The 16,769-nt window shown below is 39.9% G+C and overlaps 1 protein-coding gene across 1 annotated transcript in view; it reads right to left on the bottom strand.

Moving 5' to 3' along the window:
- RRAGD (Ras related GTP binding D) overlaps positions 1–16,769 on the bottom strand; it is a 42,215-nt gene that overhangs the window by 3,933 nt on the left and 21,513 nt on the right. The window contains exons 3-6 of the mRNA XM_041768950.1: positions 13,668–13,867; positions 12,466–12,580; positions 11,519–11,661; positions 5,900–6,048 (exon numbers count right to left, since the gene is read on the bottom strand). Of these exons, the coding sequence (XP_041624884.1) occupies positions 5,900–6,048; positions 11,519–11,661; positions 12,466–12,580; positions 13,668–13,867 (607 nt within the window). The remainder of the gene's footprint in view (positions 1–5,899; positions 6,049–11,518; positions 11,662–12,465; positions 12,581–13,667; positions 13,868–16,769) is intronic.

Here is a 16,769-nt window from a genome sequence, read left to right as displayed (position 1 = left end):
AAATAAAACAAAACAAAAAAAAAAAGATAATCCCAAATCTTGGGTGCATTTTTCTTTTTTTTTTTTTTTAAGATTTTATTTATTTATTTCTGAGAGACACAGAGAGGGAGGGAGGGAGGGAGGGAGAGAGAGAGAGAGAGAGAGAGAGGCAGAGACACAGGCAGAGGGAGAAACAGGCTCCATGCAGGGAGCCTGATGTGGGACTCGATCCCTGGTCTCCAGGATCAGGCCCTGGGCCAAAGGCAGGCTCTAAACCGCTGAGCCACCCAGGGATCTCCCTTGGGTGCATTTTTCATTACACTAATTTGTAAAAGTGTTGAGAGCAACATTATGTTTATACCACTTAGGATAAGGCAGTTGGTTCTTTTTTTCTTTTTAAGGTCGTTGGTTCTATTTGCTATCTTTAAATTCATTAGAATAACTAGCCCAACAATCATTTCTATCCACTGAGGTGATGCTTCCAAAGCCCTAACCAAAATAAAAGAACTGGGATTCAAGCCAACAAGTGAAATTCTTCAAAGTAGTCATATAACCGCAAGTGTCCTGGAGGAAACACTAGCTCAACTTCCAGAAGCAGGAAACTCTCTGCGTGGCGCCCTCTGCTGCTTCTGAAGTGACAGTGACCACAGTGCAATAAAACCCTTAAGTGATAATCCTAAAGGCAAGACTACTGGAATAAGGGGGAAAGTAGTAAGAAATAAATAAGCCCCGGGCACCTGGCTGGCTCAGTCAGTAGAATATGTGATTCTTGATCTCAGTGTTGTGAGCTTGAGCCCCATTTTGAGTGTAGAGATTACTTAAAAACAAAATCTTGTGGCACCTGGGTGACTTGGTTGAGTGGCTGACTTCAGCTGGGTTCCTGACATCAGGGTCCTGGAACTGGGCCTTGTGTGGGGCTCCCCGCCCTGTGAGGAGTCTGCTTATCCCTCTGCCCCTCCCCTTGCTCATGCTCTCTTTCTCTCCCTCTCAAATAAATAAAATCTTTAAAATAAAGCCTTAAAAAATAAACATTCATTTTCTGTCTAAGGCTTTCTTTGGTACCACATAACTGCCTTGACCACACACAGACAGCTACCAGGGATATGGGAATGAATATTTTGAGGGCACCCCTCAAACAGGGGCATGGTGGAGGAAGGTAGATAAATGTTGCAGTCTTTCACAAACCATGAGAGACTCCTAACTCTGGGAAACAAACAAAGGGTTGCAGAAGGAGTGGTGGGTGGAGGGATAGGGTAACTGGATGATGGGCATTAAGGAGGGCCCGTGATGAGATGAGCACTGGGTGTTATACTATACGTTGGCAAGTTGAATTTAAATAAAATTCTAAAAATAAAAATAAATAAATAAAAAATGTTGCAGTCTCCCATACTGAACTGGGGTGATTCTGAGTTTGTTCCACACAGCTTCTCAGAGATTCTCTTATTGGGAGTGAACATAAATCTACTCATCGACACCACTATGGGTGGCTTTTCTACCTTCCCTGTCTCATTTCCCTACTTCATCATTTTTGTTTCTTGAGACCATCTTCCAAACAAAGCACGTAATTAAAAGAAAATAAACAAGGAGCAAAGAAATGATTTTATTTAGTGGGAATATGGATAGAAGATATGAGAACCACCTCAAAATCCTTTGCCTATATATGCAACCAACTGCCTTAGGAAGAAAGTTTAGCTAGAAAAACTTTGGCTCAGTGAAAAGTCAACTTGCAGAAATAATCTGTTGGTAGTTCCTGACAAGTCTGAACTTACTCATCTTCACAGTTTTTTTAAAGATTTTATTTATTTATTCATGAGAGACCCAGAGAGAGAGAGGCGGAGACACAGGCAGAGGGAGAAGCAGGCTCCATGCAGGGAGCTGGATGTGGGACTTGACCCCAGGACTCCATGCCCTGGGCCAAAGGCAGATAGATGCTCAACCATTGAGCCACCCAGGCATCCCATCATCTTCACAATTTAAAACCTAACAGTTATCTTGCTGCATTTGAAGTTTTAAAAGTAAAAATTCACAACTGAGGTTTTTAAAGAAAGCATTCATATCAAGTGGCTGCCATTTCTTTCAACCTTTTCACTAAAAGCTTTTGAAATGTTCAAGAAGAGAGACTCCAACAGAACAAACACTATCTTCACCACCACAAACGGTTACATGATGGTTCCACATCCTTCTCTGCTTCAGAGGTTCTCAACCCTAGCCGTACAATAAAAACATTCAGGGTACTTAAAACAATTTAACAATTCATAGGCCCTTCTCCCAGGAATTCTATTCTAATTGTTTGGAGGAGGGCCCAGATTTCCATATTTTTTAGCCGCCTCCTTTCCCAAGGTACCTATAACGTGCAGCCAAGGCTGAAAACTCCACATTTGCTTTCGATCGTCTCCTTTCTGCCAAAGTAGTCACAGAGATCATTAATGAAAACTCAGACAGAGACCCAGCATGAGGAAAAGCTCATCAACAAGGGTCCGTTATCTGCGCCAACAGGACTCTACAATATGAGATTAAAGCAACAAAAACAGGGACGCCTGGCTGGCTCAGTTAGAAGAGCCTGCGACTCTTGATCTTGGGATTGGAAGTCTGAGTCCTTGTTGGGTTGAGAGATTACTTAAAAATAAAAATCTTTAAAGAAGAAAAAGTAGGGCAGCCCGGGTGGCTCAGCGGTTTAGCACTGCTTTCAGCCAAGGGCCTGATCCTGGAGACCTGGGATCAAGTTCCACATCAGGCTCCCTGCATAGAGCCTGCTCCTCCCTCTGCCTCTCTCTTTCTGTCTCTTATGAGTAAATAAAATCTTTAAGAAAGAGGAAAAAGTAAAGCTATAAAACCAAACTATTTTATGCATTTATAAGCATTAAGTTTTGTTTTCAATGATAACCACCTAATCCCCAGGGTGACCAATTCGCCCCGTTTGCCTAGAACGTTCCCAGTATCAGCTCTGAAGGTCTCCTGTCCTTGGAAGCCCTTCCATCCCAGGCAAATAGAGATAATCACTTAAAAAAGGCACATGAGGGGACACCTGGGTGGCTCAGTGGTTGAGCATCTGCCTTTGGCTCAGGGCATGATCCTGGAGTCTGAGGATCGAGTCCCACAGCCGGCTCCCTGCAGAGAACCTGTTTCTCCCTCTGCCTGTGTCTCTGCCTCTCTCTCTCTCTCTCATGAATAAATAAAATCCTTAAAAAAATAAAAAAGCACATGAATTTAACATGATGGGTTTAACATGATGGTTTTTTTTTTAATACTTTATTTATTTATTCATTCATGAGAGACACAGAGATCGAGGCAGAGACACAAGGCAGAGGGAGAAGCAGGCAAAGGGAGAAGCAGGCTCCATCCATGTAGGGAGCCTGATGCAGGACTCGATCCCGGGACTCCAGGATCACACCCTGAGCCAAAGGCAGATGTTCAACTGCTGAGCCACCCCAGGATTCCCTAACCTGATGGGGTTAAATCTGTCATTTCCTAGTTAAAACATTAAAACTAATACCTAGGTTTCTAGCTAGTTTAGTAAATGCTACCAAATCTGCCTATCCTCAGAGATGATCCCACCTAGGTGGCTTAGCAGTACCTTAAAAAGACCCACATGATAAACTCCTGTTTCAATTTATTTCCACAACCACAGATGGATGTTAAAATTAGTGGGCAAAGGTGTGAGGAGGAAGAGGCTTTACATCATTTGAAAGCATTTATTAACTACAAAGGGAAAGAGGAACTTTCCAGTGATAAAACCTGGCAGACGTTACCTTAACTAAATCAAGGTCAACATCACCAGTAATAAGACTTATCAGCATCCTGAACCGCTTGATATGATGCACCAAGAAGGACACATTCTTGTCAAAGTGCATAATCTTGTTCCAACTGGGTGGAAACAGCAGAGAAGCCTGACTGGAGGGAACACTCTACAAAATAATTGATCAGTAGTCCTCAGAAGTGTCAAGGTCATGAAAGACAACTGTCAGAGACTGGAGAACACTAGGGGGGGGGATAACAACTAAATCGATTTGGAATCCTAGAACAGAAAAAAAGGGCATTTTTGGAAAAATGGTGAAATCTAAATAAGGACTATGGTTTTTTAATGGATACTAATTAATTTACTAATACTATTAATTAGTATTATGCCAATAGTGATTCCCTATTTTTCATAACTATCTATAGCATATAAGATGTTAACATTTGGGAAATTAGATGAGGAATATGTATTTTTTTTTAAAGTAGTAAACTATTTTTACTACTTTTCTATTAAATCTAAAATCAGTTCAAAATAAACAAGCTCTCTGGGTTGATGCTAACATACCCCAAATTTTAGGACCTGCTGCTAACCTAGATGTTTTGGGGGCTCTAGTTGTACTATTTGTATTACTTTTATTTTACTTAGCTTCCAAAATCAACATGAAATATTAATCACCAAATATAAATTCTGGAAATATCTTTAACCAAGGAAGTATATATATGACAGTACAAAGCACAATGTACACAACCGATTCTATGTAGGGCAAGTCCAGGAATCTGACTGCCATACACTGGTAGGAGGACTTTGAGAGAAAGTCACTTTATAGTTCCTTGGTGTGCGTAAAATCATCTATAATTGAGAGAATGAAACAACGTATGGTCTTGTCTATGTTCAGAATTCCAGGAGCCTATTCTTATTTTCAGCAAGATGAAACTAAGGAGTGAAAGATTAACAAGACTCAATTAGAAGTTTTGAAGGCCAAGAACACAAAAGGGAATTTGGTTGATAACAGTCATTAAACATAGGAAAAATACACAACTTTACCAAGAAGCAAGGAAATATAAATTCAAACAAGATTAGTTTTTAATAATTTTTTTAGTGCTAATATACAATATTGATAAGAATACAGCAAAATGGACACACTTATATACTCTTAGTAGCATAAACCCATAACATCTTTCAGAAGGACATTTTGATCATACGTATTAGAAGCCACCAAAACGTGCCTACCCTGCCCTTGGATCTAAGTAATTCCATCTAAGTAATTCCATTGTTGAAGTTTTTCCTAAGGAAATAACCAATATGTACACAAATATTCAGTGTAAGGAAGGCCATCGCAGATTATTTACATTAAAATCTAAAAACAATATAAATTTTTAATAATAAAAGAAACTAACAATTATTAAAATGATAAGGTAAGAAAAAAGGCCTAGTGAATGAGAAAGATGTCTGTAATAAATTCAGTGAAGGTTGTCAAGTAGTATTTATCATATTATCCCATATAGATAGAGACATAGCTACAGATGAAAAAGTCTGAAAAGCTCTAAAGAAAATATTAAGAATGGGATGCTTGGGTGGCTCAGTTGTTGAGTGTCTGCCTTTGGCTCAGATAGTGATTCTGAGGTCCTGGGATCGAGTCTCACAGGGAGCCTGCTTCTCCCTCTGTCTATGTCTCTGCGCCTTTCTCTGTGTCTCTCATGAATAAATAAATAAAATCTTTTTATAAATAAATAAATACATCCAGCTTTAACGTTCTACAAGTTCTCTCCTTTACACAGGGATCTCAAATGGTCACATGGTCCCTAAGACCTTCCTTCCAGAGGAGTGGACCACGAAGGAGGCCTTGACCCTCCCTACAGGCTGCTGGGCCCTCCCTGGCAAGAGACTTTACATCCTGGCAACAAGCTTTTAAGAAAAAGCTAGAGCCCCTGGGAGGATTGTCTGGTGCCATTTCCACTTCATGGCAGCTGCATCACTAGAGGGCAGGCTGGTTCAAGGATCCCAGAAGCCTGACAGACATGGGCAGGAGCCCAGGGGACCTGGGACTCAAGCTGGGAGCTTCAAGAGGCATGCTGCTGACTGTCCCCATTCAACAAACAGTAGGAGCAGTATAGTCTGAAATGAAATGCTTCACTTAAATCACACACACACACACACACACACACACACACACACACACATTACCTTTTCTTTCAAAGCTTTCCTCTCTGACAAAGCAAACAAGAGCCAGGAACTTTGTCACTTCTTTTAAATAAAGAACTGTTGTATTATTCAGCTTTATAATGGCTGTTGACTCCTTGTCATAGGGGGTTCCTGCTCCATCTTCTTTGAGACTAAATGGAGACAGAAACCAGAACATATGTGACCATTAAGAAAAAACTATAAATTATAACTCAGTGAGAGAAACCAGCTTTAATACACACAATGATAATCATAATGAGAATTTGTTTACAATCACGGTGCCTTTCAGCAGTCTTAGAAACACACAATCACAAGAATGTACATAGTGTATGACAGTCCCTTCCTACTGACACAATGAGTGGCTGTTGGGGCAGGGAGGCAACCCTCCAGCACCTGAGGAACACACGGGAGGGATGAAGGTTAGCTCTTCTCTCCTCCACAAGGGGTTTCTTATTATTTTTTTTTTTTCTGACAGAATAACCAGGCTGGTCAAAATCATGGTCTGATGAAAGACCGAGAGCTGAATGACTATTCCAGATTACAGAAGCCTAAGGAGACATGACAGCCAAAGACTGGCCTAGGTCCTGGACCAGGAATATAGATAGAATTGGAACCATAGGTAAGATTTGAATATGGAGGGGCACCTGGGTGGCTCAGTCAGTTAAGTGGCTGCCTTTGGCTCGGCTCATGATCCTGGGTGGTGAGACTGAGCCCTACATCAGGCTCCCTGGTCAGTGGAGAGCGTGCTTCTCTCTCTCCTCCGGGTTCCTGCTCTCTCTCACTATCTCTGTCTCTCTCTCTCAAATAAATAAATAAAATCTTTTGAAAAAAAAGATTTGAATATGGGCAATATATTAGATAATGCATTAATGTAGCCATGCTAAATATGCTTAATATGCTTAAACTGTGGTCCTATAAGAGAATGTCTATTTTTTTTTTTTTAGGAATTTGTTGTTGTTTTTTTTTAAGATTTTATTTATTTATTTATCAGAGACACACACAGAGAGAGAGAGAGAGAGAGAGAGAGGCAAAAGGAGAAGAGGGAGAAGTAGGCTCCATGCAGGGAGCCCAATGTGGGACTTGATCCCAGGTCTCCAGGATCACGCCCTGGACTAAAGGCGGCGCTAAAGCTAAACCGCTGAGCCACCGGGGCTGCCCCCCTCCCTTTTTTTAAGATTTTATTTGAGAATGTCTATTTTTTTTAAAGAGACATACACTTAAGTAAGTGGCTAGGATCAAAGAATCATGATGTCTGCAATTCACTCTCATATGGTTCAGCAAAACAAACCACAAAATGTATTAGAAAAAGAGAGAGCAACTATGGCAAATTGGTAGAATTGGTGGATCCCAGTGAAGGGTATCATACAGGAGTTCACTGGACTATCCTTGCACATTTTCGGTAGGTTTGAAATTTTTTCAAAATAAAACATTAAATAAATATACTGGTCTATTTAAGAAAAGGTGTGGCCTACAGACACAGATGACTCATGTTTGAACCCCAGCTCACTTATTACATGAACTGGAACAAGGTGAATAACTTCTTTGAACCTCAATTTCCTCATCTGTATACTAACAGTTATTACCTCTAAGTTTCCCAATGCAACGAAATAAGAGATATACAGCACTGAGCACAGTTCTGAGACCATGTAAAATGCATGGTTAACCACTATTATTATTATTATGTCCTTTAATGATCAAAACTGGACCCTCCAGGAGCACCTGGGTGGCTCAGTTGGTTAAGTGGTTAAGTGGTTAAGCTTCTGCCTTTGGCTCAGGTCATCAGCTCATGGTCCTGGGATGGAGCCGCACAACCGGCTCCCTCATTAGTGGGGAGCCTGCTTCTCCCTCTCCCTCTGCCCCTCTCCACCACTCCCCTCTGCGCTCATTTTCTTTGTCTCTCCCCCTCTCTCTCAAACAAATAAATAAAATTAAAAAAAACAAAACTGGACCCTCTGAAGACACTGACGTAATCAGAGTTATATGTCCTTTCCTTATAGGCAAAGGAACACTTCCCTGGAACTTTCCCCCTTATCCAAAACTGTGTGTGCATATATATGTATGTATGTGTGTATTTTTATTTCCAAAATTAATGAATAATTGATCAGAAGTTTAACTTAGTTGGAATTGTGCTAGACCTTATTAATACAACACAGTAACACGGCAAGTGCAACATGATCCCTTTGCAGAGTAAGAGCCAACATTTACAATGTCACAGGCACCATTTTAAGTTTTTATCCTGAATTATCTATCATCTAGCCTAAAAATCATCTAAGCTAGGCATTGAGGAACTGAGGCTAGGGGAAATAGGATAATTTGGTCAAGGTTGATGATGGGGGTAGAGGCAGGACCTCAAACTAATCTAATTTCAGAGTTAATGCTTTTAATCTCATAAATATCATAAAGCGGTAGGATGACAAACCAGATTAAATGAAAAGCTGAAATAGAGTATTTCAAAGGAAATGCAAGTTTTTAGTTTTGAGAATATTTTAAACTGGCACACACATGGCTACTTAAAAGTAAACCAGGGAAGACAGTTTTTTTTTTTTTTTTTTAAAAAGGATTCAACTCACTGTGACCTACCAAAACATTAAAGAAAAATCTCTAAGAAGTGTTGGATCTCAGGTATTAAAGATGCTTTATCGAAATTCTTAACTTCCTTTGTACTATTTTTAGCTGTTTTTCTAGACTGAATTTGTCTTGCTAATAAGTAATGTTCTGAGAACAATAGGCTATAACATTTGAATTTTTTTTTCCCAATGAAGAAAACTACATTTAAAACGCCCAAGAAGGGCAGCCCGGTGGCTCAGCGATTTAGCGTCTGCCTTCGGCCCAGAGCGTGATCCTGGAAACCTGAGATCGAGTCCAACGTCAGGCTCCCAGGATGGAGCCTGCTTCTCCCTCTGCCTGTGTCTCTGCCTCTCTCTCTCTCCCAAGAATAAATAAACAAAATTCTTTAAATAAAATAAAATAAAAACTTCCAAGAGGGATGCCTTTGTGACTCAGTGGTTGAGTTTCTGCCTTCCACCCAGGGCGTGATCCTGGAGTCCTGGGATCAAGTCCCACATCAGGTTCCCTGCGTGGAGCCTGCTTTTCTCTCTATTTTCTGCCTCTCTCTCTGTGCCTCTCATGAATAAATAAATAAAATCTTAAGAAAAAACTTCCAAGAAAATAAAATAGTAAACAGACATTATACACTGTTTACTAACAGCACCAATTCTTAGGTAATAATGTTAAATGCATAAAGCAGGATATATTTAAAATTATATATACAAAGTGATCACAGTATCCTAAAAATTATACAGAGAAATAAGAATAAAACACATTAAATGTTAATAGTGACTGTCATTAGGTGATGAGATTATAGGGTATTTTAATAATTTTATTCTTTATGCTTTTACATATTCTCTGCAGTGAGCATGGATTGCATTCATAGTCAGAAAAAAAGTAAACATTAAACAAATTGGAAAAACCAAAAAGATCCAAAAACTTATGAGTAAAAACTAGTGATGTAGTACAACTCCAACAGCTACATGCTACTACTCAAATTTGCATTCACCAAGCAGTGAAAATAGAGGCAGCTGCAATGGATTTTAAAAAGTGTGGTGCTTGTATGCGTGCGCTTGCAGAGCAGAAGCTCCACAGATTCCTGAGCAGGCTGACCCAGGCACCAGGTCACCTGCCTCGGGGCCATGCTGGTCTCCATGGAGCATCTGGGAACTGGCAGCAAGCCTGTTTCCTCGGCTGCTGCCAGTCAACTGGGCTGGCTCCTTGTGGCTCCAGCAAACACTGGGGAAACTCCAGGGCCCACAGCCAACGGGTGACCCAGACTGGTTCTTACTGAACCTGACAGGTTCTCAGGAACACCGCACGCTGCCACAGAAAAACAATCTGACTCCTCCTACTGCCACCCTCCTCATGTTTGTTTTAGCTGGGTAAAAGGAACTCTGATTAACATCATTTACATGAACAGCTTAGCACTTACATCTAATTACCATATGGCACAATAATAATTATGCATATCATTAAATAGGTGCCAGATTAATTGTGTTTATGGTATTTGATTACCACGACAACCTAGACTATAATCAGGATACATTCAGTTTCCATGACTATTTCAAGGTCATCCACTTAGTGTTTAAAAACAATAGAATGCTGTATAGCAGTGATCTCAGAAAACAAAGTCTATTTCTGAAGCCAGATGGCAGTGTTTAATAATACTACTAAAAAGGCAGTAATCTTAGGGAATAAGGTCTGTTTCTAAAGCTAAATGACAATGTTTAATAATAATAATAATAATAATAATAATAATAATAATGGCAGCTACACTTATCCAGAGCCTATCAGGTGGTATGTCATCCTTACTGTGGTCTTGTAAGTATCACTTCCCCTATTTCATAATGGAAGGGACCCTGCGTGCATGTGTGTATAAGACAAAGAATCTGAACTGAGGGGCAAAGGATTTTCAGAGGAAGAGAGAAATGGGGAGACCAAGACCCTCACCAAAGCTGACAGAGGTGGCCAGGTGAGGCAGGTTACAGCTGGTGAGTAAAGAGGAAGAACAAGAACTTTACGCATCAATGATTGGATAAGCGGGGATCCCTGGATGGCGCAGCGGTTTGGCGCCTGCCTTCGGCCCAGGGTGTGATCCTGGAGACCTGGGATCGAGTCCCATGTCAGGCTCCCTGCATGGAGCCTGCTTCTCCCTCTGCCTGTGTCTCTGTATCTCTCTCTCTCTCTCTCTCTCTCTCTCTCTCTCTCTCTGTGTCTCATGAATAAATAAAATCTTTAAAAAAAATGATTGGATAAGCATGTAAGATCCAACATAAATCAACAGCAACAACTTGATTATCTTAGTATGAGAGACAAACTAGTTCATATCCATTCACTCTATACAACACCCAAGAAATTTAAAATATGTGGAATTGTTTCTATGTCTGGTACCACAATCAATTTTCTTCACTCCTTGCTTATTTTATAATATTTAAAGTGTACAGGAAGTTCTGTTTCCTAAGACTCTAAGAAATAGAGTAATAATAAACAGGTAATAATGTTAGCTTAGTTTTGTAATTCTCTGCTGCTCCTAAAAGAAGGCAAAGTGTGTTAAAGAAAACCCAGCAGTTATTTCCTATAATGAAGAAAGTAACAGAACTGTTGTTAATATGAGATATGTATTTAGAGTTGGAGGATCCTATTAGTCTCTCCCAAGTGTGTATGACATTATGATATGATGACAGATTTTTCAGAAGAACCAGGAATCAGACTTGAGTTCAAATTCTAGTTCTGTCCTTTATTGACAGTGTGAGCAGGGGCTAGAAACTTAACCACTCTGAACCTCACTTCCCCCATCTGTGAAATGGGGATAGGAAATTGCACCTCATGGAATAGTGGGGAATTAAATGTTATAATGTATGCAATACACTTATTAGCAGAATGTCAGGCATTAACTCAATGATTTTTGTTGTTATTGCATGCTAAGTGGTATATTTATTTATAGATCTCAGTCATTTAAAACATAAGTATAAAATCAAATAAGTAAATGCAAATGTTATAAAGGTTATGAAAGGTTTCATTTTCTAATCTGAAGTATGGTTTGATTGTAGCCTTCAAGAATATTTTACTTACCCATAAATACAAGAAATGTCAATAACGACATCGATCATATCACAGCAGAGCTCATAGGTTTGCATATCCACTGGGGTACTATCAGTTGCAATATAAATTTTACTGACCACATCAAAGAGAAATGCCTTTTCAATTCCAGAATTCTGAAACAAAAAGAATATGCTATCTTAAAGGGACAGCTGATTTGAGAACATGTCACCACTTATAAAAAATTACATGCTATCCTCACTGTAAAATTTGAATGAACAAAAATTAATTTGCTAAAAATGTTCTATTTTATTACAACCTCACATAAAGCTTTATAATGGATTTGCATAAGACATGGAGAATTCTTATTTTTCATCAATTATTTACTGTAGGTAAACAAATTGGCCACTGTTTCCTGGTTCTTAGAGATGTACCTGCAGTTAGGAAAAGGCAAGCAAAAACACTAATTTTGCTGACTGTAAATTTTAAAATAAAATAAATTTTAAAAATCTAAACAAACTCCAAACGGTGGAGTGACAGAGTAAATATGAGTACCACCACCAAGTCTGACTCAAGTCAACAGCAGAGCTTGCCTAGAGCTGACGGTTTATAGGGCTCATTCAGCCAGCTCATCACAGGGTTAAACCCCCACAGGGTTAAACATATAAAATATAAAATAGTATTATATCTTATTGCCCCAACCACCCTTACTGCTTCCTACATCTCATAGGGCTCTATCAACATTGAACGACTGCCTACAACTTTAATAAACACTCTAATTGTATCAGGAAAGTACAGGAATGGTTTGGGGAGTTAGATTTTAAAGAACATAAAACAGTATATAGGAGCATTCTTCCAAAGTAATCCTTCAGTGACCTTGCAGTGCCATAAGAGCAAGCAGAAATAAGACTGTTTTCACGCTTGCAATGTTATTCTAAAATTCTGCAAATGGTTCTACCAGGATGATATTATTTACTTACTGAGATAAAGATGTTTAGCAAATTCTCTAGGGTGGGGAGCTGCGGAATCAGTTTCTGAACCACTTTGCTAAAAGCTTCAAATATTGAATGATCATATATACTTGTCAAATAGAAGCTGAAAGAGAAAACAGTATTTCATCACATTTTCCTTTTGACTGGAGAACAGATTGCTTAGGCTGTCACAACACCAGTGCCCTGCTCCCTGTGTCTACAGTCCCTACACACACGTTCCAAATGACCTCGGTAAAAAGTGAACCATGACTTAACAAGCCATTCCTCCAACTCCCAAAAAGCAAGGATTGTGCCCATTCTCATCTGCTGACTGGCTGGACTGGAAAGCTTAAAAATTGCAGTGCTGTGTGCCCATACAAGCTTCCTTACATTCTGCAAAAGAATCCACAGCAGGTCATCTTTACGCACACCTCTTGGGTTAGTAATGCGTATGTTATTGGTATTGAAGCATCTTATCTTTCCATTTCCTGATTTGTAAATTGAATGATGTGTACACCTCCCCATAAATAAAATTGATAGAGGGGCACCTGGCTGGCTTAGTCGGTGGAGCATGCGACTTTTGATCTTGGGGTTGTAAATTCAAGCCCCACTCTGGGTGTACAGATTACTTAATAAAATCTTTTAAAAAAACTGACAGAGAAGTGGTTTTCCTCTGTATTTCTATTTGAATCCTCTTCAGAGTTCTCTTTTACTCGAGACTATAAATACTACTGTATTCATCACGAATTGTAAACTTCAGCAGTGATTAACTTCCTCAATTATGTCCTTAAGTTTTATGTTATGTTTTTCATATGTGGGGAATGCTTTGACCATTTGTTTAAAAAACAAAAACAGGGATGCTTGGCTGGCTCAGCGACTGAGCATTGGCCTTAGGCCCAGGGTGTGATTCTGGGGTCCTGGGATCGAGTCCTACATTGGGTTCCCTGCAGGAAGCCTGCTTCTCCCTCTGCCTGTCTCTCTCTCTCTCTCTGTCTCTCATGAATAAATAGATAAAATTAAAAAAAAAATATCCCACCAAAAATCAGAATTAGCACGTGCAAAGCTTGCTTTTCCCAAATACTGTCCCAATGTATACAGCACAAATAGGGTAAACAGATGAACACCAAACCACTCATTGTGACTCTGGACTTCACACCTGCTTTTTTTTGTTGTTGTTGTTAACTGCGATCCCAGAGGGCTCCTGTTCTCACCTGAGGTGAATTTTTTCTAATCCAGCATCTGCCAGGTCATCATTTGCCCTCTGGTGAATATCTCTTTGGGTTTCAATTTTGTGGTCATCTGACAGACCATCCACTTTATGAATGAACACTTCGAAGTTGATATCGGTGTTCACTTTGTAGGCCCTGGTCACGGTGAGGTGGAGCCTGGCCAAGGCTTCCATATAATCGTCCTGGGAACAAACACAAACTTGTCAGGGGAGGCCAAACCCTTCTGAGCTGCCTTCCACAGACACTCCTTCTCCCCAAGTCTTATTGAGGTATGATGGACACATAAACACTGTGTGTGTTTGAGGTGTACAATGTGATGCTCTGATATATTATATACATCATGAAATCATCCCCCCAATCAAGTTAATTTATCCATCACCTTATTTCGCAGTTATCTTTTTTTCCCTTCCATATACACTTCTAATCTGGAAATCACGTGGGTACAACCCTCCAAAATATTTTGCAAAAGCCCAAATAAAAGCTGGTTTCATGAAATTCAAGTTTGAAAACTGAAGTGGCATCAACAAAGAGATGAAAAAGAAAGGCTAGAAAAACACAGCTGTAGGCAGTTGTGATGGAGCTTGATGATAGTCATTAAGATCAGCGTTATAGTTTTATGACTTCAAAATGACCCCATACCACCTAGGACCTTCCCTGGGACACTATCCTTCCCAGACGTATGAGTCCCTTGGTGAACTGTGATGAATTGTTAGAGATGGAAATGCGATATGGGTCATTGGGAGAATGGAGAAGGAGCCAAGAGGAAAGGTAAGGGCCACTGATCTAGAGCACAGGTCAGCAAACCATGGCCTGAGGGCCAAATTGGGCCCATTGTGTGTTGTTCCTAAGTAAAGTTTTATTGGAACACAGCTACACTCATCTATTTACATATTGTCTGTGGCTGCTTCTGTGGTACAGCAGCACAGCTGAGTGGCATTCCTCTGTGGAAACTCCTCAGAGATGGAACAGACAGCCTGCAAAGCTTAAAATAGTTACCATCTAGCCCTCTACAGAAAGTTTGCTGACCTTTGATCTAGAGTAACTAACCCAAACAATGCAATTCTATTTTTTCTCCTTCCTACAAATGACACTTTTATAGTAACATGATGAACATCTACATATGCATCTCCCTGTTTAAGAAATCAAACACTGGGGTGCCTGGCTGCCTCAGTTGGAGGACCATGCAACTCTTTTTTAAGTAATCTGTGCACCCAACATGAGCCTCAAACTCACAACTCCGAGATCAAGAATTGCATGCTCTATCAAGTGAACCAGCCAGGCACCCTGAGCATGCGACTCTTGATCTCAAAATCGGGAGTTTGAGCCCCACATTGGGTGTAGACATTAATACATAAAATTTATTTTTAAAAAAAGAAAGCCCTTGTGTGTCTCTCCCCATCTTCCCAACCCACCTCATCACTCGACCCTCCATCCTCCAGAGGTATCCACTATCCTGAGTTTAGTGTTTATTCTCAATCATCTCTTTATGCGTGACTACTTATGTCCTTAAACAACATACAAAATTTATTTACGTTGTCTCAAAATTTAGGGGGAGGCTGTCTGAGAAAAGACAACACAGGAAGCTTTTGGGGTGGTGGAAATATTCTATATCTTGACTGTGAAGTGGTTACAAGGTATATGCATTTCTTAAACTCACTGAACTGCACACTCAAAATGAATGAATTTTATTGTATGTAAATTATAGCTTAAAAATTTGTTATTGTTTATGTCTTTAACTTAACAGGGGAGTTAAGGGGACATGTCTATAAGCAAAATTAGCCAATGTCAAGAGAGTATCACAAGCTCAAAAGATTAGAAATTGCTACTGTAATTTCCTTGCCAGGCATACAAGATGATCTGATTACTAACTAAGTGATGAAGTGGCACATACCTACAAGGACTAAAAATAACATTGGAGGGGCGCCTGGGTGGCTCAGAGGTTGGGCGTCTGCCTTCGGCTAAGGGTGTGGTCCCTGAGTACCCAGATGGAGTCCCACATCAAGCTCCCCTCAGGGAGCCTGCTTCTCCCCCTCTGTCTAGGTCTCGGCCTCTCTCTCTGTGTCTCTCATGAATAAATAAGTAATCTTAAAAAAATAACATTTGAAAGAAGGAAATACTTGGTTTATTAGAATAGAGGGAACATGGATGATTTTTCCCACTGTGTTGCTGTCTTCTACAACAAATAAAAATACAGGAAAAAATGCACTGCCTAGTTCCATAATTAGATCTAAGAGTTACAGGCAGGTCACAATCACCAATGTAGATGAAGCCAACACTCCATTGTGGTTCCCAAAGCCTCAGGGGGCCAAGGGTGGCCCTGGAGGTGTGGGACATATTGGGCTCTGCCTGGGGGGCTGGCAGTGTCATGCAGTTAGCTCACAGGAAACTGCTCTTGGTACTTTCATTCTCTTTTATTTTACAACACTTTGTGAGGACACATTTATCTCCCTGGTGATATATTTATCTGGCAATCCTGTGATTGTGAGGAATTCACAAGGAAAAAAATAAAAATATGAGGCGTCAGACCAACACAGCCCTGTTTAAAAATAAAGGCAATGACGTTCAAGTGCCTGCCAAGACTCCCTGGTTTGCTTTTCTTTTCGGTACTTGTAAGCACATCGTATATAAATTTCTAAAAACATGGTTTTTATAGTCTGCTTCCAATACAAAAGTATGTATTAGGCTCCGAAACAACTTATTGAATTATTCCTTCCTTTTAGTAAATGATAGCTCTCAATAATGTTTTTCCTACTTTTTAAAAGTGGAACCTAAAAAGACAGATTTCTCAGACATTCTTATATCTTTCTCTGCCCTCCCTTGGGGCGGGGGTGGGGGACCAAGAAGCAAAATGAAAGAAAACACATTTACCAACCCAAACTGAAGGGTGACTTTTCATGTTCAGGTAAAATTAAAACCAAATTACAGCTGCAACTTAAAAATAGGCAAGTGAACCTATTTTAGCCACATTATAGCCATACTACAAATACCTAGGATAAAAAAAAAAACACACAAAGAACAAAAAAAACCACAACTAGGATAGAGTTGCATTGGACATTTGAATTCTATAAATGCAAATTGCTATGT

Source organism: Vulpes lagopus, chromosome 1 (assembly GCF_018345385.1).
Source record: "Vulpes lagopus strain Blue_001 chromosome 1, ASM1834538v1, whole genome shotgun sequence".
Lineage (NCBI taxonomy): Eukaryota > Metazoa > Chordata > Mammalia > Carnivora > Canidae > Vulpes > Vulpes lagopus.
This window is presented reverse-complemented; position numbering and strand designations above follow the sequence as displayed.